Consider the following 25969-nt stretch of genomic DNA (forward strand, 5'->3'; position numbering starts at 1 on the left):
CCTTCCATCACTATTCTGTCAACGGCACCTCTTATCACAATTCTGATGATCGAGAGCAGACTTTCAAATCTTATGTTAAAAAAAAGCACCATTAAGAAAAACTAATTTGCCAAAATGTCACACCCTGACTAACTTCTGTTTCTTACATATTGCACTGGACAGTGACTGTCTTAGTCTGCGAAGAGTCTTTCGGAAGAGGAAGAACCTGCTCAACCAGGGTTTAGTATTACATTGAACAGCATATTCAAAACAAAGGCACTGAAGTGTTAAGTAGAGCAGGCTGTAACTTGCTGAGGTTGATATTTCACAACCAATTCATCTGCCAATATCTGCTAATCAACAATCACCCTATCCAGTTTTCAAAAAGATTCAAAGCAACAAAATAAGTAGCACATTATTGTGGTATCAATATTATAGTATTCACTTTCATGAAAATTAAATGCAACTTTTGAAGAAGCTAGGCCATATCCAAATAAATAAATGTCAACTAAGCTAAGAACTATTAAAACACTGAAGGTATATTACAGCTCTGATGAAAGGTCACTGGACTTGAAATGCTAACTCTTTTTCCCTCTCTACAGATGCTGCCAGACCTGCTGAGTTTCTCCAGCACTTGCTGTTTTTGTGATAGTATGTGAAAATTAGACAGTGACAGCTGTTTACAACTAAGGCATTGGTGCTCTCATTCCAATACACCACAGGCAACAGTTAAAATAAAAACATCTTTTACCAGTTACCAAGATGACCAATTAAATACTGGTAGGACAGGACATATCCAAGGATAGAGATGGTGGTGCCTGTGTCATTGTCTGTAATTTATGATTCTGTGAATATAACTCTGTCAGGCCAGTTGGTCCATCCAGTTTCATTTATTTGTTGTGACTTTGTAGCATTTGGTACAACTGAGTGGCTTGCTAGGCCATTTCAGACAGCAGTTGAGAGTTAAACACATTACTGTAGATCTGGAGTCACATTTAGGCCAGACCAGGTGAGGATGACAGATTTATCATAAATCATAGAATTCCTACAGTGTGAAAATAGGCCATTCAGCCCAACCAGTCCATACTGCCCCTCTGAAAAGCATCCCACCCCGACTCATTCCCCTACCCCTGCATTTCCCCACGTCTAACCTACCTAACCTAAATATCCCTGGACACTACGGGCAATTAAATGAAGAAAGGCTATAAAAAGCTGCAGAGGGATTTAGGAGTTGTGGGACATACAAAAAGCTAGCATACAAGTTCAGAAGGTAACAGGAAAGGCAAATAGAACATTGACTTTTATTTAAAAGTGAATGGAGTAGAAAATAGGAAAGTTTTGCTAACACTTTACTAGGTACTAGTCAGACCACAGATGGAACACTGTGAACAGTTTTGGGCCCCCTTATCTAAGGAATGATATACCAGTATTGAGACAGTCCACAGAAGATTTATTAAGCTGATCGCGGATATGGAGGGACAGTCTCATGAGGCAAGGTTGAGTTGACTGGGTTTGCACTCTTTGGAGTTTAGAAGAATGAGAGGTGGCATTATTACAGCATACAAGATTCTTAGGTGATTTGACAGGGCAGATACAGGTGGGAGAGTCTAGGACCAGAGGGCATAGTCTCAGAAGAAGCAGGTACCTGTTTTAGCCGGAGATGAGGAGGAATTTCTTCCCACAGAGGGTAATGAATTTGTGGAATTCTTTATTGTAGAGGATTGCAAAGGCTGGGTCATTAAGTATATTCAAGGCTAAGATTGACATTTTTTAATCAGCAAGAGAATCAAGGGCAATTTGAAAAAGCAGTGGTGTTGAGGAATTTCAGATCAGTCAGAATGTCAGCGAATGCCAGAACAGACTCAACTGATTGAATGGCTTGCTTCTGTTCCTACATCTTAAGGCCTTATACAAGGCATCAGTCCCATGTGTGGTTCGAGTGATACTGACATCACTCAGATGTTTTATCCAAACAACATAATTCTGGATCTGCCAGTGCTTTGATACAGGAAGCCTCCTGCGATTTTATATTTGTCTTTGTGGTGGAAGGATATGTTTGTTTTAATGAGGCCATGCTGAGCATACTTTGTCAGTAGGTGGACGTCATTATAATTGTATTTTCTCTCCTTTATTTCTCTGTGTTTCCACACTAAATAATCGCAGGTCACAACAAACCTTGTCAAAAAAAGGCCCCAAGAACAATAAAGTTTTCCTCTTTTGAAATGAATGTCAGAATAGATATTTTCTCAACACCTTCATCTCAATCAAAGATGGTATCTTGGTTCTGGATGCAAAGTGTTAGGAGTCTTTCATTTATACAGTTGGTGAGTTCTGAAACTACATCTAAGATGAATTAATGAATAGCAAGATCATTTACGTGAACATGATGTTTGCTGTCAGCTTTTCCTCTCAGAAGAAGGGAAATTCCCAGCTTGTTCTCTTAGCTGCCCAACCCGAGATATAAAGCCTCACTGAGTGATGCAATGTCAAATTGGAGTCTTGACAGTTTACTGGATATGACTGCGGTTCTTGTCTTGCCAATCACTGCTAAGATTATCTATAAGTGTTCTAACATTTGAAGTATCAAATGTGTCTAGATGGAGAACTTATTAACCTCAGATGACTCTGTACAAAACATGCCTCCTTTGACATCCATGAGTTCAGTGTTGTTGCCCACTCTTCACCAGATTTCAAAGCCAAACTTAATCTCTTTGATTTTACAAAGAAAAATTTGATCCTTCCTTAAATATTGCCACAACAAAACTAATATCAATCTACATCTGGTCAGCCAAATATTTTACCTCCCCTTTTTGGTGAAGTAGAGAGTTTAGCAATACATCAAGCATTTCATATACCTTGGCAGCTATATCTCCCAAAAGGCCACCATCGAATAAAAGATCCAACAATCCAATCAAGTTTTGTCAACTCAGCATTCTGCAAACCATGATAGTGAATGTCTGATAATAAAAACTTTTCTAAGTCAACAAAAAGTCCTAGCGTACACAGTAGTTACTGTCACAGCACGCCTGCAGTGAGAATTGGGTTATGAGTATCTGCAACATGTAAGAGTGCTAGAGAAATTCCACCAGAAATGTCCCCACTGCAGCTATAATGAACAGACAGTCAAACATGCACTACTGACCTTCTTGAAGCTAAATACACAAACATTCAGGCAAATCACCTGCAAAGTCAATGTTGATAGACTAAAAACTGTGCCTAATGGGCAAAAATCCTCTCCCCAGCAGGTACTGTTCTCTCAGCTCTTAAATGATCAACCCTGCATAGGAGGACAAAGAAAACATTTCAAAGATACTTTCAGACTCTCTAAGTTCGGTGACATTGACGTTAATGATTGGGATGACCTTTCTGCCAATTGTTCAGAATGGTAACAACTTATCCATCGAGCTGCATCATGCTTTGACTCCCAACATCTCAATGGTGAGGTACAACAGCATACAGAGAAAAAGAAGGAAGCAAGTCCTGCACTCCATATCCTGCTACCTCCTGGGACTACCTGCCACATGCGTCCCAACATCTACAGGATGAGAATCACCCAGTTTCTATCAAGACCCATGGTTGAAACCGATGACACCGAGTTGATGTTGCCCACAAATTCAGGGACAGTCAGTGACTGCAGTTACGGCTAAACAACGTATATGTGAATCCCTTTGTCAGTAACAAATTAAATTTTGACATAGCACACAGGATCACAATCTCTTTCAAGAGTCTGTTTGCTGGCTAATCTGTTTGCTCAGTTGGCTAGATGGCTAGTTTGCCATACAGAGCGATGCCAACAGCGCAGTTCAATTCCTGCATCAGCTGAGATACCATGAGGTACCCACTTTCTCAATCTCACCTGAGGTGTGGTGACCCTCAGGTTAAAGTCACCACCAGTCATCTCGCTCCAATGAGAAAGCAACCCTATTGCCCTCTGGGACCATGACGACTTTACGTTACATTCTTCTCCAGAAACAACAAATCAACGTGTATTGCCATGACATATTTCAATCTCGATCCAAAAAATAGCACTATTGAATTAGGCTACTGTAGCTAAATCTTTACCAAATCTCGAATAATTGTCGAATTCAATGTACAATATTGACAGCCATTTCTGTTATATTACGTTTCAAAGGAACCCTTTTGAGACCTGATTTATAACAGAATCTCATTATGTTTGCAGTAGTTCACATGATTATTGTCATAGCTTTTATTTTACCAGGCAAGACATCATAAATCATTATAAACCTTACTGAACAAATTGGCATGAAGTAAGAAATTATTTGCTTAAATTATTGATCAGCTAAGTTTCTAAAACACGTTGTTTAATCGTACATATAAACACAAACATTAAGTAAGATGCAGTATGATGAGCATACTAAGCTGCTAAAGCCTTTTACCTGACAAATGCGTGGTGCTGGTTATATATTTAAACAACTACCAAAGTAGTTAGCATTTAGCATTTAACATTAAGAATATGGCATGAGTTAAACGATTAATTTTCCTGTACCCTTCTTGGCATAAAGCAGCACATTTAACCTACAAAATAATATGAACATAGGATGTTCAGCCAAATAGCGTTATTATATGGTGACATCATAAACTGGCAACACATTACAACGTCCGTCTACATAAGTCATCTACCGTTCTGAACTTCAAACTTTGTTCTAATTAGATAACTCCTAAATCTCTTTACTCTTGAGGGTAAAGTACAAGGATCAACATGATTTATGATTAACTGCCTTCCCACTATAAAGTGGTAATCTATATCTCCAATTGCACTAACTTTGAAATGGTACCTTCTGTGCTATTTTGAGACCCACGAAGAAAAGCTATACACCAACAGATCGTATGTCTAAGCAATATCATGCACAAATCACAAATGCCAGTAGTACTGTCAATAGTACTACTAATGTTACACATTCTAAGCCAACAGGCCTATAAAATATGACAGCTTTGCCATCAATAACACTGTAATTTCAAGGCTAAGATCTTACATGTCATATGGATCAAAAGTATCGAGAATCCAGGAATTCTTTGGTGCACTGTAAATCTGATTATTTTGCAAGAAATAACACCTTAAAAGTATAGGATCCTTTAATGCAAACACATTTTTGGGATGCTTACCTCCCTCTTGTTGTTCTCTGTAGAACCTTCATTCCCGTTAGGTAGCATGCCTTTCCTTCCCAGCAGGCATTTTGCACCTGCAAGTCCTCTTCCAATGAGCAGAATGTATGATGATGAACTTCACCAAACAAACCATACATGTCTTGCACTAGAAAACATAACCTATAAGAAAAAAAAGCTTTAAACTTATTAGCTTGAGTTCTGGTTCAGTTACCTTGACCTTTGAGATAAATTTTATTTTCACTGTGACCCAGCCATTTATTGTTAACCATTTGTCATTAATGCAATTTTATTTCAACGATTGGCCTTGTATAATTACTTAGTTTACTCCACTAAAATAGTTTGATTTTTAGATGCTGGGAACAGCAGCTATGCAAGAACCACTGGGCTAGATTTATATTGTTGAGTTGTTGGCACAGCAGAAGTTGAAGATTTGGATTAACAAAGTTGTGCAAATGATGGTACACTTTCTACTTTGCCTAGATTTCAGTAAACAATGACTTTGATGGCTACTGACAGAAAATAGCAAGACATATGATATGCTGTGAGGTGTATAGCTTTCTGCATGTAAATCTTACTGACCAATTGCCTGGAGTGCCACAGTTCTCAGTCATCCCATATTTGCTCAATCTTTAGTAGTAGATCTTATGCTGAGACATGGTCTCAATATCCTCACGGCCATTCCTCTCCCTTCACTTCATTGTGCTAGGCCTCCACCCTTCCTATGGTGATGTTTCTCATTACCTCTGAACCTGACATCTGACAGCCATTTCCCCTATTGCCAGCTGCTGCCTTCATGCTGACCACGCATCATGAAGTCTTTCTGCAACCTTCACTGACTCTATGGTACTTGTAAGCCAAGATCTCCTCTGCACATAACCCATGATGAGTTTCATGATGTGCATTCACCTTCTATTTCCTGACCCCAAATTCAGCCGCTGCACCATGGCCAAAATCTGAATATGGCCTTGAAAAACCTCTTAATTAGTTGTTAGGTCAGCCAAGCTTTTGGTGCTACTCTTCCACTGTTCTAGATGAAGTTTACCAGTGCTGGGGAGTAAGAAATAAGAGCAGCTGTGGGTCAGTCTTTTTATCCCATTCCTGTTTCCAAAGAGGTCATTGCTAACATTTTGCTTCATTACATTTCTGTCTCCATATCATTTGATGTTCTTAATATATAGAAACTTATCAATATCAATCTTGAATATACTCGACATCTATGATTCCACAGCCCTCTAGGGCAAAAATTCTAAAGATTCACCACACTCTGAGTGAACAAATTCCTCATACATGTCCTCTGGTTTTGGAGGTGGTGAGTTCCACCTGAGAGTCACTACACATCAGACAAGCAGCGGGGTTGAAAAGTTGAGCCATTCATGGGGACCTCAGTTGGTATGAGACTTAAATCCGCACTGTTGGTGTCACTCTGTATTGCAAACCAGCCATACAGGCAACTAAACTTGGCTTAGTTTATAACTGTCCTAACTGCATAGTAAATGCTCCTACATTGAAGGAATGCAGGGGTTGAAGAAGGCATCTCACCACCTTCTCCAAAGCAATTAGAAATGGGCAATAAATACTGGCCTGGACAGCAATGCCCACATATCATGAGCAAACAAAAACAATTCCATATCTTACCTCATAGGATAATCCCTATTTCCCAGAAATTAATTTGGTGAACCTTTGCTGTAATCCCTCTACGGCAACTGCATCTTTCTGCAGGTGAGGTGACCGAAATTGCACATACTATTCCAGATGTGGTCTCATGAAGGCTGCATATAACTGCAGTAAGACTTCTTTACTGCTGCAATCAAATCCTACTATACTCATTTCCAAATAGTTTTTCCTGTTACATGTACCCTTTTAGTCTTTAAATTGTTTCTTAACTCTTAGACATTCAATGTTGATGATATATGGTGAGAATGCTTTGCTAAATTTATCAGGCTGGTACATCATGGTTGACAGTACAGATGAGAGTTATCAAGATGAAGGAAGGCATGGGACTAGTGGCACTGACAGGATTGTTACTAGATTTGTAGCACAATGAGTGGAAAATGTTGGAACTGAACTGGGAAAGGTTGGATCTCCAGACTGGCTCATTTTTTTTTAGGTCTGTCATCAGTGGAAGGGAGCAAGATAAAGATCTGCCAACATGGCGGAGTAATGTCTCAAGCTGTAAATATACATGTTGGCAAGAAAGGAAAATCATGAAAGTGTTTCCATTAAATATTCAAAGTGACTTAATTTATTTTTATTTTTGCTATCAACCAGCAAAATTCAGTCTGCATTATTTACATCCTTGCAAAGTATCATGGTTTGCAAGCAGTTTTTTATTAATGGCCTTTTATTCTGTTAATTACAAAAATTCACAATCTGTGTTAAAGAAGTTTGCTAGTGAAATAACTCCACAGAAGCTGGTGTCCCGTCACCAAGTCAACCTCTGTTTACAAGTGGAGAGTCCTTGTCACTTATCCAGCTCCCTCAGAGTGAACAAATTGTCTGACACTCTTGTTTATATGTGTCAGCCAGGACTCTGATTCGACCAAATTAACAGTCCTGATCAGGGAACTCATATTCTATGGGGTCCATCTGGCTGACCTTGTTACAATCACTACAGCTAGGGTTAAGAATCCAAATAATTTCCAGATAAAAGAGAATAAAATGATCATGTTTAGTATGTTTATATTCATTTATTGAAAATGTGAATGTATTCAAAATATACTACAGGCTGTAATGTACTTTAAGAATTTTGAAGATTAGGAAGTGCTATATAAATGAAAATCTTGTTCAAAGTTACATTATGCAACTCCCACAGCTTTCCATTCAAGTATAATTTGTGTTTCACTCTATCATGGTAAACGTGACAGAACTGTTACAGCACAGAAGAAGCCATTTGGCTTGCCATACACCGACTCTCCAAATGAGCAATGTAACTAGTGCCACTTCACCAGTTTCTTCCTGTAAACTGCACATTTCCTTTTCATATAATAATCTAATTCTTGGCCTTGATTGCCTGTCTCCACCACAATCACAGGCAGCCTATACACAATGCATGAAAGGAAACTGTCCTCATGTCTCCATCAGTTCTTCTGCCAATTAAATCTCTGCTCTCTCATTCTGAACACTCCTACCGGAAGAGACTGCTTTTGATTTTGAATATATCTTTCAAATCTCTCAACCTTCCTTCTCCAAGGCACATAATCCCAACTTCTTCAAACTAACTACATAACTCAAATCCCTCATCCCTTGAGCCATTCATAACAATCTTTACTCCATGGTTTTGCATGAATTCCTATCTTTCCAAAAGTGTTCTCTAAACAGAAAACAATACTCCAGTTTAGGTTGAATCAACATTTCCTTTAAGATTAACATAAACTCCTTGCTCTTGCACTCTGTGCTCCCATTAATAAATATATTGTACATTTGTATTCTAAGTATATGTAACCATGATTTCAACCTGCCCTGCACCTTCAATAATTTATGTACATATAAATATGTCCCTTTGCTTCTGGGTCAATTTTAGAATTTCACCTTGTTTTAATATTGTCTTTCCATGTTTTTCCAGTGTGAAGACGGTATCTTCTTATTTTTCCGTGTTTTTTATTGTGGACTGAAACGGTGACAGAACTGTTTAAAAACCAAAGACTGTGAAAAGATTACTGCAGGCTTTAAAAGCAAATGACCTGACATTCATCATAAGTATTGTTTGACCTGCTAAAACATTGCTCAAACATTGGGGAGATTACCACAGACATGCTGGAGTCAGATGAGTGTGCAAAGGGAATTTGACTGGCAACAAAAAGCTGAATGGTGACCAGTTGTCAATAACAAACGTTTGCCAAGAACAATGCAACTGGATTCCAGGTAACTGAACAGCTTGTGAGTGTGAATACTTTGATAGAAGCTATTGTACCTTCCAAAAAGAAGGAACTATCCTTTTCTCTGCAGTAAAAACACCGTAAGCCTGGAGGAAGCTAGTTTATTTCCCTCATTTGTTGCTGTCTTTCTGTGACTTTTAAGCACTAAATCAGAGACTTTATAAGTAAGAGTCAGTCACACTGTGCCTCCTGCAAACACATAAAAGTACCTGGACAGGAAGCTTCATGACCAGCAAGTCCTGACAAGGCAAAAGAATCATCTCAGAAAACCCTGTAAGCAGGGGTCATTGAGTTGCCTTCCAGGTGTTTCCATCTGCCAATAATCCTGCTGTCGTATACATGGGGTGATTTGTTTTTTTAAGGGGGTGAGAGATTGAATCAGTTGAGTTGTATGTTGTTCATTCATAATAGTTTATCTGTAGTTAGAAACGATTTGTAATAAACAGTAATTCTTGTTAAGTACAGAAACCTGGTATTTCATTTCACCCAGGGTCTAAATGATATATTGGGAATATTGTGTACCTGTATATTTTGTGATGACTCTAGGAATAGTGAGGCTTGATTTACAGTGCGCTACCCCAGTGAGGTGTAACACTTATCACTTCTCTATATTGAATTTCACATGCTATTTGTCCCACACATTACCCCAACTTGTCTATGTCCATTTTAAGCTATACACAGTTCAAAATGCTTTCATCATCTGCAACTTTTGAAATTGTGCCCTGTACAACAAAATCTAATAATCAGATTAATATACATTAGGAAAAACAAAGGTCCCAACACTGACCCTGAGAAAGTCCATTACAAACCTGCCTCCAGCTCAAATACCATTTCAGTAACCAATGTTTTATCCAACCGTTTTGTTTCCTATCATATAATCAATATTATATCAGTGTTGCTACTGTGCCTTTCATTCTGTGCGCTATTACTTTATTTGTAAGTCCGTCATGTGGTATTGTATCAAATGGCTTTTGGAATTTCAGGTACAACACATATATAGCTTTATCTGAATCAAGCCTCTCTGTTACTTCTTTCAAAAAACACCAATAAATCAGTTAAAAATGATTTTCCTTTCAGAAATCCATGCCGGCACACCTTAACCAACCTGCATTTGTTTATGTGACTTTTAAGTTTGCCTTGAATTATTATTTCTAGAAGTTTCCAAACTGTGAAGTTAAATTGACTTGGCTTCTCCTTACACTGTATTTGTTTAAATAAGGCCATAACATTTGCAATTCTCCAGTCCTCTGGCACTACTCCTGAGTTGAAGGAAGACTGGAACGTTTGGTCAATAATTCCATAATTTCCTCTTTCACTTTCCTGTGTCCTTGGATGCACCTCAACCAATCCTTGTGCCTTATTAATTTGAAGTACAGACAGAATATTCAATACCACTTTCTCATCAATTATCAGCTCATTCAGTTCTTTCTTCCTTGTCTGAATTATCTCCTCTTTCGCCAGGTTAGCATCTTCTTCAGAGATAAAGAAGTTGCAGTACATACTTCAGCTGTACATCTTGCCTCCATGCATAAGTCCTCTTTTTGGTACCTAATCCGTTGCACTTCCCCTTTTATCACCCCTTTAAATGAGGTGCTGCACTTTGGGAGAGCAAATGTTAAGGAAAACAATACAGTTAATGGCAGGACACTGAACAGCATTAATGTACAGCAGGAGTTTGGGGTTTAAGTCCATAGCTTCCTGAAAGTGGCCACGCAAGTAGGTATGGTGGTAAAGAAGGCGTATGGCATGCTTGTCTTTATTGGTCATGGAATTGAGTACAAGAGTCAGGATGTCACGTTGCAGCTTTATAAGACTTTGATTAGGCCACATTTTGAGTATCGCATTCAATTCTGGTCACCACATTGCAGGAAGGATGTGGAGGCTTTGAAGAGGTTTACCAGGATGCTACCTGGATTAGAGGGTATGAGCTATAAGGAGAGGCTAGAAAAACTCGGGTTGTTTTCTCTGGGAGTAGTGAAGGCTGAGGGGAGACTTGCTAGAAGTCCATAACATTATGTTAAAAGTCACACAACACCAGGTTATTGTCCAACAAGTTTATCTGAAATCACGACGACCTATAACCTGGTGTCGTGTGACTTCTAACTTTGTCCACCCCAGAACAACACCAACACCTCCACATATAAGATTATGAGATGCACAGATAGGGTTGACGGTCAGAATCCTCTTCCCAGAGTTGAAATGTGTAAAACTACAGACATGCATTCCAGGTAAGAGGGGTAAAGTTCAAAGGAGATGTGAAGGGCAAGTTTTTTTTTTACACAGAGTGTGATAGGAATGCGGAATGCATTTCAAGGGGTGGTGGTGCAGACAGATACGATAGAGGTGTTTAAGGGATTTTTAGATAACCGTATGAATGCGCAAGGAATGGAGGGAAATGGACCAAGGGCAGGCAGGAGGGATTAGTTTAATTTGGCCACTTCGTGGGCCAAAGGGCTCATTCCTGTGCTGTACGGTTCTGTGTTCTATGATTCCTTTTAGTTAGTTGCTAGTCTTTTCTCATACTTCAATTCTTAAAGCAAACTAGACAAATTTTTGCTTGCCCCACCAAGCCTTTGACTTTCACCCGAGTTATTGGTTATATCATCTACCTGATATTTATCATAAGCGCACTTTTTCCTTTTCACCTTAGTTTCCATCTCTTTCATCATCCATAGAGCTCTAAATTTGCTTTACCTGTCCTTTCCCTTTGTAGGAATATACCTTCATTGTGCAAGAATTATATTTTCTTTAAAACTATTATTCAATTACCATCTTTCCCGCCAACCCTTGTTCTAATTTATCTGGAGCATATCGATTATTAGTCCAATGAAGTTGGCTTTCCTGCAGTTAATTATTCTTACTCTGGACTGTTCTTAAATAAAGGCAAAGGTTAGGGTTAGGATTACCTACTGGATCATAGGGCTGCTCTCCCATTAGAGAGAGATGACTGGTTGTTTCACCTGAGGGTTACCATGCCTCAGGCAAGGGAAGAGGCATGGTAACCCTCAGCTGACGTGGGAATTGAAGCAATGCTGTTTGCATCATTCTGCATTACAAACTAGCTTTTCAGTCAACTGAGCTAACTGACCCCTGAGGTTCTTAAATAAATATTATGCAAGAAGCAATTGTTTACATGTAAATAACGGGCAGCACTTTGACTACTTGTGTCAATGTGGTTTAACTGAAAAGTAACAAATAGCTTAGTATTTATTTAAAAATACATAAAACTCATTGTACATTTTACATTCAAATAACTTCAATAAACACACAGACTGACTTTCTTATTGCAGAGTCACAAATTCTCTATAAAATCATACTTTGCGCTTATTATGCAAATTTAAATTAAGTCTGTGACAATTTGGAAAGAGAATTTGGGCCCAAAAAGTAACTCGACAAGATCCTTCTTAAAGGAGCAACCAATGGAGGAAATCTGGTACCTAGGATACAGAGAATACAACAGGATCTAAGAGGCGATCTGTTTGGGATTGGACATGGAGACCCACCAAGAACTAGATACACATTTCGTTGGGGAAATTAGCTGGGAGAGCGAATATCAATCTTTTGAACTCCATGATGCCTTTACTTTGCAATACTTTAAACAACTGCCAGAGCAGCCAAAACAAATTACCTGATAAATTTTAGTTCTTTCTTTCTTGATTTTTGATAAGTGTGACAATCTTTATTCATTACTTTCACCAAGAAGAAAATATATATTCTGACCTGAAAAGCTTGCAGGAGTTTTTCTTAGTTATACAACTTTGAAAAGATTTTAGTCATTTCTTCAGTTAAAGCTGATGTTTCAGATAAAGTTTGTGGATATTCAAAGCCTGAGAACTCAATTCTGATAAAGAATATGGGTAACGTACCTGAAGACAGGCCCAATTTAAAAATAAATGTTGGAATTGCTAGAAGTGTGGTATTGGCTTTATTATGCTGTGATCAGATATAGACACACCACTTATGCACCAAATTGCACTGTTCTATGCCACTTGCATGCCAAGAGGAACTGAAATTGCCACCTCTAAACTTGACTATTCCAATGCATTCCCACACCTTCAAAAACTGAGATCTGCTCTGCAAAATTCTGCTATGTGTATTCTTACTTGCACCAAGTCAAGTTACACGCAACTCCAGTGCTTTTTGTTAAGTGGACAATGATTTCTGCTTACGCAATGCTTTAGTTTTAAAATTTTCATTCTGTTTTATTTTGTAGTCCCTCCATGCTTTGCCTCTCTCTATTCACTGGTCTCTATTTGTCCAGTCCTACAACTCTCAGAAGTAAAAAGGCCTCTTCTTCTGGCCTCTTCATCATCCCCAGTTTTGGTTGCTTTACCATGGATGGCCATGCCTTCTGCTGCCTAATTTTAAGCCCGAAACGTCAGCCTTCCTGCTCCTCTGATGCTGCTTGGCCTGCTGTGTTCATCCAGCTCTACACCTTGTTATCTCAGATTCTCCAGCATCTGCAGTTCCTACTATCTTTGAAATTCCATTCATTGTTTCTTTACTTTCTGCTTTTAGGGCACTCTTGAATACCTACTGACACAAAACTTTTAGCCACTTGCCCTAATATTACCTCGAGAGGCTCGGTATCATTTCGTTCTTTATTGATGTGAAGTGGGATATTTTATTACATTGAAGATGCTATATAAGTACAAGTTGTTGTTGAAATTTGGGCTAATTTGACATACAGACAGCAGTGGCAGAAATTTGATAAATTTCTCTCAACTCTATACTAAGAATTAAGTCATTTATGTTTATCTTGGTTGCATAAATAGCTAACATTCTGGGGGGAAATATCAGCAAGAATATGACAACAGCACTTGAATTCCATAGACTACATGAAACAACAACAAGGCACACTGAGTAACATGCCTGCATATTGTTTTCAGTGTTTTTCACTCTTGTTTTTCCAAAAAGTTTTAATTCATGTCCCTATAAATGAGTGCACAGTTCTGTTCACGGAGTTACAGGAACAGTACCCAACACACTCTTGTTTCCAGGAATTGCTTGCTATTCCCCTCCAGGGTGAAAAATGTCAGTCTGTGACAAGCAACTAGAATCACAAAAAGTAACCACAAATCTCAGAGAGGCCTCAATGGGATAGTTGGAGTAGGCGGAGTAAAATTCCATTGATTCCCCCAATCAAAGTGAAGGAACATTATGATAAACAGCTCTTGAAGCTGGGTACAGCCAGTACATTGTGTTCTCTTAGTGAAAAACAACTCAGTCCTGCTTTACTTAAAGGGAGCAACAAATCTGCTCATTTCTAATTTTAATCAGTTTCTGGAACAGCGTATCCAGGTTTATTTTTTCTACACACAGCTCTGATTGTTTTTCTATAAGCAAGCAATGCAAAAGAAAAGTTTAAAATATTTGAAGAAAAACTCTCTGCTGATCCATATTATAGCAACTAATATGTTAATAACTCACCAGGCATAAAATACATTTGCAATGTTCACGTCAATTATGGACAACAACAGATTAAAAACATAATATATTAAATGCAGCTTTTTAAAAGATTGAATCTGCCAGTGCATTATAACTCAACACCAGAAGCTTAATTTGACATATGAACTTCTCATGTTTAGATGATTTTGAAAGACAATTGCAGCATTCTGGAAATATACCACTCCAGAAATGGAAATAAAAAAATAAAGAAGGAAAAATAAGTAATTGGTCAAGAAAAAGGTTATAATGCACAAAACATTTACTTTGGTTATAATAGATCTTATACATGCCTACACTTAACAAATTTGGAACAGCTATTTTCCAGCAATTTTACGATGCAAAGGTAATACATACCATATATGAAAATCACAAAGTCTATTTTTATCATACAGTACAACATGGATTCTGTGCTAATATTTCAAAGTAAGTTCTTATTCCATGAGAGAAAAAAAAAATTTTGTTACTTTGTAGTCATTTAAAAGTGTGTATCAATCTTTTACAAACCTTGAAATCAGCTTTTCCAACTCAACTTTTTGCTAAACTCCTAATAATTATGAACATGCAGTCTTAGCAAATAAAAGTAAAAGATATCAAACAGGGCACGCAATTGAAATGTAACTCAAACAATTCTATTACAAACTCTGTTTTACAAAAATATGGAAAAAGTTCTGTTTAGCAAATATTTAAGCATTTCAAAGTCCCTCTACGTAATATGCCAAAAATGAGCTGCACTAACTTCAAAATGGTCTCCTTAGACCTACGTTGAATACAATTCTCCCACTAAGGTTTTTGAGAAGATTTGTAGCTCGGGTTGTGGATGTTGTAATTGGTTGGCTCACCGAGCTGGTTCGTTGTTCCACAGATGTTTCATTACCCTGCTGGGTAACATCATCAGTGTAGCCTCCAATGAAGCGCTGTTGTGTTTTCCTGCCTGTTATTTGAACTCTGTTGTCCGTGGGGCTGGATTACCTCATTTCCGGTTTTCCTTTGCAGTGGAGTGTATATGGGGTCGAGCTCTATGTGTTTATTGATGCCTTTCTTAGTGGACTACCAGCCTTCTAGGAATTCCCATGCTTGTCTCTGCTTTGCTTGTCCCTGCTTTGCTTGTCCCAGAATCCTGGTGTTGTCCCAATCGAATTAGTGGTTCTTCTTATCCATGTGGATGGGGATGAGTGAGTATTGGTCGTGTCTTTTTGTTGCCAATTGATGTTCGTGTACCCTTGTAATTAATTTCCTTCCTGTTTGTCCAATGCAGTGTTTGTCACAGTCTCTGCAAGGAATCTTGTACATGACATTGGTCCTGTCCATAGTGGGTAGTGTGTCTTTGGTTCGGGTGAGCAGGCATCTTCTGATCCAGTTTTTTGGGTATCCATTGCCTTTAAATTCCAGGTATTTAAAGACAATGGATACCCAAAAAACTGGGTCAGAAGATGCCTATCACACGAATGACACCAGGAAGATACTGCACGCCCCGACACTCATCATGCTACCTTACATCAGGAACACATCTGAACTGACCACAAGACTCCTACGACCACTGGGCATCAGAGTAGCACACAAACCCACATCAACCCTTCGCCAGCTGCTCACCCGAATCAAAGATACACTACCCACTATGGACAGGACCAATGTCATGTACAAGATTCCTTGCAGAGACTGTGACAAACACTGCATTGGACAAACAGGAAGGAAATTAATTACAAGGGTACACGAACATCAATTGGCAACAAAAACACAGGACCAATTCTCACTCACCTTTATCTACATGGATAAGGAGAACCACTAATTCGATTCGGACAACACCAGCATCCTGGGACAAGCAAAGCACAGACAAGCACGGGAATTCCTAGAAGCCTGGTACTCCACTAAGAAAGCCATCAATAAACACATAGAGCTCGACTCTGAATACACTCCACTGCAAAGGAAAACCGGAAGTGAGGTAATCCAGCCCAACAGACACCAGGCAGGAAAACGCAACAGCGCTTCATCAGAGGCTGCACTGATGATGTTACCCAGCAGGGTAATTAAACGTTTGCGGAACAACGAACCAGCTCGGCGAGCCAACCAACCACAATTCTCCCACTACATTTACACTAACATTTTCATTCTTCTCATCAGAATATCTTTTAAATTATTTTGATTTTTCTTCCCATCTCTTCTATAAACATACTAATTCATATGTTGGGATATTGTTACACAACTGTCTCTCTATTAGTAGCTCCATCAAATGCCCATTTATTTTTGTCCCCTATAAAAATAGCATCAATAGGCACATTCAAGCATCGCGAAAATCATAGATCCAAATGACTATTTGATAGCAGTTGGCAGAGAAACTCTGGTTGATTTTTCCTTTACCTAAGCTAGCCACACAATACCTGGAAGTAGCCAGTTGAGATCAGTTATTATATGTAAACTAGAGATCGAACTTGCAAACATCTTCATATGGGAGGCACAGCATCCCACTAAATGCTGTACTTATTCATTATGCAATTGAAGAGGCTCTACCTGCATGCTTATTACTGGAATATATAATAGAATGAATGATTGAGCGCATGCGTCTGTGTGAGTGATTGTTTCTGGGACAAGTAAATCTCCATCCATCATTAATAGTGATTCTAAATCCACCACAGTAGGTGGTGCATTTCTACAATGCAGGAGTAACCAGCTAATTTCCTTCTTCCAAAGGAATATGATCTGTTTCAGTTGTCTACCAAGAGTAAGTAAAATTATTTCAATAATTGCAGCTGAATTAGTCAGTCTGGAACAGTTTCAGATTTGTGCCAATTCGAAGTGCAATATTCAATTAAAATTATACGGCAATTTAAGTTGATGTTGTAAGTGTTAAAAACTCTGTGTTCTCATTTATATTAATTTTAATAACATTCATCTTTTCTTTCATGCCATATGTATAATGTTTATGAATGGATGATGTTGGTAAGTGAATTTCTAAGTAAAGATTTTCTTTAAAAGTTAACAAGAACATTTTGCCTGTAAAATTAATGCTCACACAACTTAAAGATAGTGGAGTAGAAAAAAGGGGTAGTTGTGAGGTAGAGGTGAGTATTGTCACCGTAAGCAGAAATTGATACGTTTAGGAATAGCTGAGAGACAGTGTACAAATGAAAAATAGTGGACTGTCAAAGTTAGAAACTTGGGGACGCCTCAGCTAAGCCTGCATGAGCAGGATAAGAAGCTACTGTAGGTGATTCCGAAATCTTATGGTCTAAGGATAGATCAAAGTAGAATCGGGTGAGGGAGGGGGATACTGTGAGCAACCATGTCGAAGGCTAGAAAATGGTCAAGACAGACGAGGGAGGAATAGTTTACTGTTGGTGACTTTGCAAGGGAATATTATAACATACTGGTACCACACAAATGGAAAAATCATGAACAGTATTGCTCAAATGTGAAAAGAACTCTTGTACAGGCAAGTCTACAGTATCTGAAGTTAGATGTCTATTTTAATGTAAAGATTAGCAGAAGTTTAAGCCCTTTTCACATTTTGCTATTCACACGCAATGTTATTTGCAGCAAAACTAAACCATTATCCATGTACAAGCCTGCTTTAACTGAATTGGCGGAGTATAACCAGCTACAGCTGGATCAATTCTATAAAAAGCTGCAGAAGAGACAAATACCACACTGCCTCCCCCGGCTTTCACTTCAAGGTTAAGCACAGTCATGGTGCTTATGTCACATCAACAGCTTCACAAATCTATCCTGCAAATATACTATCAGGCTTTCAACAAGTCTGTTGCAAATTTGTGGATTATGTTTATGAACAGCATCTGTGGAGACATGCGTCAGGTAACATCATGTGTGAGCAAATAAACAGCACACATTATATCCCTGCCAGACCACATGATTTCCTCAGAACAAAGCCGGAAACACCAAAGCTGCCCACAGGAAAAACAAATCTGATGCACTATATCTTCCAACAGATAAGTCAACAAAGTTCTTTTTATTGCCCAATTAACTTTTCTGCTAACAAAATCAAAAGGAAAATATACACTACGCTATAGCATTATACAAACTATACAAGATGAATTGAAAGGTTGCAATGGAGAAGAATCAGTTATTATAAAATGTAAAAGTGGATACAGGATAGCTGGAGAATATCTTGTGAATTCCCAAGATGATTCTGTTTCAGATAACATACTACTGTGCACTTCTTTTCGCTTGGAATAGTTAGAAATAAACAAGGTGATTCTTTGTGAAATAGGATATCCATTTGTAGATGCCAGTGGATAGACAGCTAAGTTAGAATTTGCATATACCATACAATTCACATAGTTACAAGGTTTTAGAAAGCAAACCAAAGAGATACAGGGCTCTAATTTTATCATGGGACACATATCAATTAGCTCTTTGCATGCTATTTTCTAATTTCATATCTGATCCACTTTTTAACGGTAGTCAGTGATTAAACTTACATTTCAGTTCATGCAGCTGACAACATGTATTTTTCCTTGTCAGCAAATTTATGTCCTACAGTTTTCCTCTAGCATTTTTACCCCTCTAGAGGAGATGAATTCTACTTATTTTAATCAATCTGTTCGGACCTGCTTTGTCACATTCCCGGGGACTTGAACTCAAGGTCGTCTGGCCCATTGATAGGGACGTTATTGCTGTGCCACAAGACCCCCTAGATGATTTCTCAATACCTTCTAATCAAGTTGTTCAGATATGGTCTTATACACCTCTGCAGCAGGTGGGACTTGAACTCTGGTCTCCTGGCTTCGAATAGGGACACGACCACTGCACCACAAGAGCCCTAAGGGGTACAATTTCAATGCATATTGCCGTTCACTCTGAGGGAGCTAACTGAAGATCATTTAACTACAGGAGTCAATCAATCAACCCCAATCCTGATGTCACTTCATATACCCAAATGTGCAATTTCCAGCACATTAACTGTCCTGTGATGAGTTGTTTTCCTTCAAGGTCCAGGCCATCAAAGACAATGAATTCATTTTCGCTGGAATCAGCCAACTTGACAAAGAGAATTAAACCTGGGATGTTCCTTATTTGTATGCTTCAGTTTGGCAGTGCTTGAGTGAACTAAGGTGTCAAGGAAGCTCTTTCATGTTTTACGAAAAATGTAAAACATCTTTTCTGATTGTAATACAAATTAAAATCTCAAAAGATTTTAATTAAAATCTCAAAGTTTGCTAAAGCCTGGCAGATCAGAAAATGTTTTACATACCTCAGTATATTATTCTAAATGACATTTAGGTGACAGGGTTTAAACAAAGAAAAATAGGTCATTGTACAAGGGTCAATTGATCACTTTGACATAAAGGTCAACACTGTTACGCATTTGCAGACGAAAGTGAAACTAATTTCACTGCACTTGGTGACGTTATTTTCTTCTGAGAGAAATTATTGTAACCACAGAGGAAAACTATAAGTACAAATTATTTAGGTCATCCACTAAGACTAGAGTATACAAACCTCACTAGGATCCTATTTGCAAATTCCTTATTTTCTACGTAACAATGTCGAACTACACAATTATTAATAAAGCAAGACAGAAGAACATATTTAACTTCAAACTTCCGGTTTTGGTGCCACAGAGACTTGGGTACTTTCCCTAATTAAAAGATAAGTGCAAGAGTGTTTTAGGAGGTGATATAATCCACTTCAATTTTAAAAATCCAATATTAGAACTGAATAATCTATGAATTTGCATAAAATTATTGAGTACCTGAAAAGTAGACAATTACAAAAATCTATGTTTTCCTATGGAAGACTTTTATGGGGACATGCGCTATGTTACATGTGGGTATGTTTATGCAAAACTCATCCATTTCTGAAAAAAAGATCAAATTTGATTTTCTTGATAGAAACATTATTGAAAATTCCCTGAAATGTTTCGAAAGTACTTTTCATTGTTTATTCTTTAAAAGAAATGTTTTAGCTTTCCTTTATGATGAAGCTGCAACCACCATTAACTTTAACACAGTAAGTTCTCACTCTGAAGGTGAGTGACAGTCTGATGGAGAATGGGCATGACTGAAGCAGGAAATGAATAAATACATCATTGACAATGCAAGGATACAAACTGGGAGGTACTTGAAAATTGCTACGAGAAAGGCTTTGCTGAACTGGGCAATGCGAATGCAGTTGAAGATTGTGTTAGATAAGGCAGCCTACTGAATAAAACAAATAAAGCTTAGGTTCATATGGCAACAGAAGACAGCACTACCCCAAAACACTAACACAAAGCAATGATATTTGAATGGACAAAACTGTACAAATGAAATAAAATGCTACACGTGCTTCAAATCTGCCATAAAAAAAACTTGACTTGTTTTGTATATGATAGGTGATTTAATAATGGCGAGACTTTGCAATATTTATTAAACTTCCTGCAAGGCAGAATCGTATAAATTTTAGTACAGGTGGGAGGCCGTTTAATCCATCATGCTTGTGCTCATGTTAATTCCCATTACTCCAAACCATCATAAAGTCCCACTTCTTTAGGCCTCACTTTTCCTTTAATACATTTCTTGATGAGTTCATCAATTCCTACTTGACAGCCTTGTAGGGAGATGATCGCATATTACTATTATTGCTGGACTGTTAATCCAGAGACCCAGATAACGTGCTGGGAACCTGGGTTCGATTCCTGCCACAGCAGATGGTGGGAATTTGAATTCAATTTTTAAAAATATCTGAATTAAGGGTCTAATGATGTTGGCCATCAGGAAAAGGGAAGAAAACTGCCATGCTTACCTGATTGTGGTAAGGACTACATGTGATTTCAGACACACAGCAATTTGGTTGACTCTTAACTGCCCTTTGGGCAATTAGGGATGGGCAATAAATGCTGGCCGAGCCGGAGATGGCCATATCCCATGAATGTGTCTGTGTTCTGATCTCTTAGTAGAAAACACAGCTATTGAGAGAGGATTCAGCCATCCTCAAAAATAAGTATGCTTGAATCAAGGCATCCTTGGTCTCCGAGCAGCTCTGCACTGCCACCTCAGGCGGATAGGTTCGCAATAAAGGATGCTCATCCTTCACACCCTTCTCCTGCTCTGAAGGTGCAGAATGCTGTTCCACTTGTGCCTGCATCAAATCCATGTCTCTCTGCAGAACCATGTTTACAGAGTACTGCAGCCCAACACATAGGGAAAACCATAAAGGACCATAGTAGAGAATGCCCCTGCTGTTGTTGGAAATTGGAGTCACTTTAAAACTGAATTTTTCTAGTTTTAGTTTTCTTAAGTTTTTAGTAGTTCCTATGTAGCAGGAGACTTACTGCTGTAAATAGTTTTCCACAAACATAAATAAATTACGTTTTTATGTCCATAAAAGCACAAGGAAGGTCACAAGAATCACCAAGACCACTGGGCTTGAAAAAATGATCTGGTGCCATGTGTACCCTATTATCAATGCAACATTTGGGAAAATAAGTTTTGTTCTTATGAAAAAAATGACAACTAACCCTCAGATGAAGCAAGTGGCTGCTCTTAACTGCCCTCTGTACAATCAGGGATGGGTAATGCATGGATTTTTGTAATGTAGTCAAAGTTCAAGAACTGCAGGATTAAACTAAGCAGCTTTCCATATAATGTTGCAATATGCAATTAGTGGACGGAGAACATTTGCAGGGAAAAATGCAGTGTCACTACTGAGTGAAGTTTGAACTCAAAACATTGCAGGTTTGATAAGATATAATGGAATTCTACTGAACCAATAATTTGATTGCATAATTTAAAAGCATCAGAAGTGGAAAGGAATTTGTTAGGAGAATCTATTTTACTTAAGAATCTTGTTGGATCACAGATTGAGAAGCCATAATAGATTTTGGAAGAGAAATATTTGTAAATATATGAAGGATGTGTTAAAAGGGCAGGCAAATGGGACCTACTAGATAACTATTTCAAACTGCTGGCAAAGACTTGATGGCCTGAATAACTTCATTCTATGTTGTGAATTTCTATGATTGGTAAGACATTAGTAAGAAATTCCAATTCTGTTAGTTTTTCCAACCAAATTTGCCCTCTGTTTATTTAATTATTATGGGGCAGCATGTGTTGCTGAGCCCAGGAGTCTGATGCCTGCAATGTTTCTTGCATCCTCAAAACATGGAAATCAAGATGCTCATTGACTGTTAATTTGTTCTTCCTAAGGACTGTGTGAACCTGCTTCCCTCAGTTGTCATTTCTGCCTGCATTGTTCAATCTTCAGAAACCCAACTTGATATCACCTATCCATTAATTCTATTATTTTCTTTTTTCTGAACTCTTTCCAACCCCTGCTCCATTCAGCTTTATTAACTGTAGCTCTTTTTCTCAGTTTATTAATAAAAAGAGAAAAAGCTTGGTTGCAATATTTCAATCCACAGCTTACCTTGAATTTTGTTGACCTACATTTGAAGGTAGAGGATGATCTTGTTGGTTGTTTCTGGTCAATTGATTGTGAAGAACTTCTTTAGTAGGAAGACAGTACACTCTCTGTATAACGACTTTCAGATTTTGCTTTGCCCATCCTGCTGCTCCCTGGCTTTCAATTACTTCGAGAAGTGAATCACATACACTGGTAGCTGACAAACGATGCTCAAAGTCCAACACTTTCATTACCTCCTCCTGTGGGATCGGGAATAGACTTCCGGCATTCCTTATTGTCATATTCTGCTTTGTGAACACAGGAACAATCGTTTAGGATTCAGGGCTAGTTGTCAACCTTTGTGTCAAATGTGGACATGGCTCCATGCGGGAGCACTCCAGCCTATACTAGCTCATCAACGAACACCCATAGAAAAGATATCAGCCTCATGGAAAGCACACCATGTTTCTAGTGCCATGAGGATCAGGATTAAGCACTTGATATTCAGTAAACCTGATTTGTAGTTTCATACTTAGATGGCAAGAAGATCAATGGTGGAAGAACATCTACCGTTGCTTAGAGTGAGAGCTTCCAAAGTTCATTTTCAGTCATGGAGTCATACAGCATGGAGACAGATCCTTTGGTCCAACTGGTGCATGCCAACCATGTTCCCAAACTAAACCAGTCCCAACTGCCTATATTTGGCCCATATCCCTCCAAACCTTTCCTATTCATGTAGTTATCCACATGTCTTTTAAGCGTTATAACTGTACCTGCATCCACCAGGTTCTCTGGCAGTTCATTCCACACACCAACCACTCTGTGTGAAAAAGTTGCTGCTCATGTCCTTTTTAAACCTTTCTCCTCTCACCTTAAAAATATGCTCCCTTGTTTTGAACTCCCCCACCCTAGGGAAAAGACCCTTGCTATTCACCTTATCTATGACCCTCATGATTTTATAAACCTCTATAAAGTCACCCTTCAACCTCCAGTGAAAAAGTCCCATGCCTGTCCAGCCTATTTTTATAATTTAAACCCTCCATTCTCAGGGATATCCAGTAAATCTTTTCTGAACCCTCTCCAGATTAATGATGCCCTTCCTGCAACAAGGCGACCAGAACTGCACAGAGTACTCCAGAAGTGGCCTCACCAACGTCCTATACAACCTCAACATGCAGCCCAACTCTTAATATTCAAAGGTCTGAATAATGAAGGCAAGTGTGCTAAACACCTTCTTAACCACCCTGCCTACCTGTGATGCAAATTTCAAAGAATTTTGTCCCTGAATCCCTTGATCTCTCTAGTGTTACAACACTACCCAGGGCCCTACCATTAACTGTATAAGTCCTACCCTTGGTTGTTTTACCAAAATGCAATACCTCATACTTATCCAGATTAAACTCTTGAGCCCACAGACCCAATAGATCAAGGTCTCTTTGTAATCTTAGATAAGCTTCTTCACTGTCCACTACACCACCAATTTTGGTGTCAACCACAAACTTACTAACCATGCCTCTTATATTCTTATCCAAATCATTTGTATAAATGACAAACAAAAGCGGACCCAGTACCAATCCCTCTGGAACACTGCCAGTCACAGGCCTCCAAATAACCCTCCACCACCTGCTGTCTCCTACCATTAAGCCAATTTTGTATTCAATTAGCAAGCTTGCCGTGAATCCCATGTGATCCATCTTTACTAATTAGTCTACCAAGCGGAATGTTATCAAAGGCTTTCTGAAGTCCAACTAAACAACATCTACCGTTCTGCCCTTATCAATCTTTTTGGTTATGTCCTCAAAAAACTCAGTCAAGATTGAGACATGATTTCCCTCACACAAAATCATGCTGCCTATCCCTAATCATTCCTTGCCTCTCCAAATGCATGCAAATCCTACCTTTCAGAATCACCTCCAACAATGTACCTACTAATGATGTCATACTCACAGGTTTATAGTTCCCAGGCTTCTCCTTCCAGCCTTACTTAAATAAAGGCAAAGCATTAGAACATAGAACACAGAACTGTACAGCACAGGAATGGGCCCTTCGGCCCACAACGTTGTGTCGAACATGATGCCAAATTAAATTAATCCCTTCTGCCTGTCCTTGGTCCATATCCCTCCATTCCTTGCACATTCATGTGCTTATCTAAAAATCTCCTAAACGCCCCAATCGTATATGCCTCCACCACCACCCCTGGTAATGCATTCCATTCTCCTATCACTCTGTGTAAAAAAAACTTGCCCCTCACATCTCCTTTGAACTTTCCCCCTCTCACCTTAAATGCATGCCCCTTTCTTTTAGACATTTCAACCCTCAGAAAAAGATTCTGACCGTCAACCCTGTTTATGCATCTCATAATTTTGTAGACTTCCATCAAGTCTCCCCTCAGCCTCAGCTGCTCCAAAGAAAACAACCCGAATTTTTTTAGCCTCTCCTTATAGTTCATACCTTCTAATTTAGGCAGCGTCCTGGTAAACCTCTTCTGCCTCCACATCCTTCCTGTAATGTGGCGACCAGAATTGAATGCAATTCTCTAAGTGTGGCACAACCAAAGTCTTATAAAGGTGCAATATAACATCCTGACTCTTCTACTCAATTCCACGACCAACAAAGGCAAACATGCCATACGCTTTCTTTACCACCCGATCTACCTGCGTGGCCACTCTCAGAGAGCTATGGACTTGAACCCTAAAATCCCTCCGTACATCAATGTTGTTCAGGGACCTGCTATTAACTGTATACTTTTCCTTAACATTTGATTGTCCAAAGTGCAGTACCTCAAACTTACACGGGTTAAATTCCATATGCCATTTCTCTGCCCATATCTGCAACTCATGTATATCTCGCTGTATCCTTTGACAACCTTCTACACTATCCACAATTCCACCGATTTTTGTATCGTCTGCAAACTTACTAATCCACCCATCTACATTTTCATCCAAGTCATTTACATATATCACAAGCAGCAGAGGCCCCATTACAGATCTCTGCGGAACATCACTAGTCACAGACCTCCAGCCTGAAAAACAATGATCCACCACTACCTTCTGCCTTCTATGGGAAAACCAATTCTGAATCCACGTAGCCAAGTCACCGTGGATCCCATGCTTCTTAAACTTCTAGATGAGCTTACCATGAGGGACCTTGTCAAAAGCCTTACTAAAATCCATGTAAGCAACATCCATTGCTTCTACCCTCAT

General features: G+C 38.8%; 1 protein-coding gene across 9 annotated transcripts in view; it reads right to left on the minus strand.

Moving 5' to 3' along the window:
• spidr (scaffold protein involved in DNA repair) overlaps positions 1-25969 on the minus strand; it is a 250462-nt gene that overhangs the window by 61539 nt on the left and 162954 nt on the right. For 6 of the 9 annotated variants that reach the window (XM_048595614.1, XM_048595616.1, XM_048595615.1 and 3 more), the window contains 2 exons: positions 22791-23074; positions 5104-5265 (listed from right to left, as the gene is read on the minus strand). In XM_048595614.1, coding sequence (XP_048451571.1) covers positions 5104-5265; positions 22791-23074 — 446 coding nt within the window. The remainder of the gene's footprint in view (positions 1-5103; positions 5266-22790; positions 23075-25969) is intronic. The other 3 variants (XM_048595620.1, XM_048595613.1, XM_048595617.1) reach the window with 2 other exon arrangements.

Source organism: Rhincodon typus, chromosome 4 (genome assembly GCF_021869965.1).
Source record: "Rhincodon typus isolate 14 chromosome 4, sRhiTyp1.1, whole genome shotgun sequence".
In the NCBI taxonomy this organism is placed as follows: domain Eukaryota; kingdom Metazoa; phylum Chordata; class Chondrichthyes; order Orectolobiformes; family Rhincodontidae; genus Rhincodon; species Rhincodon typus.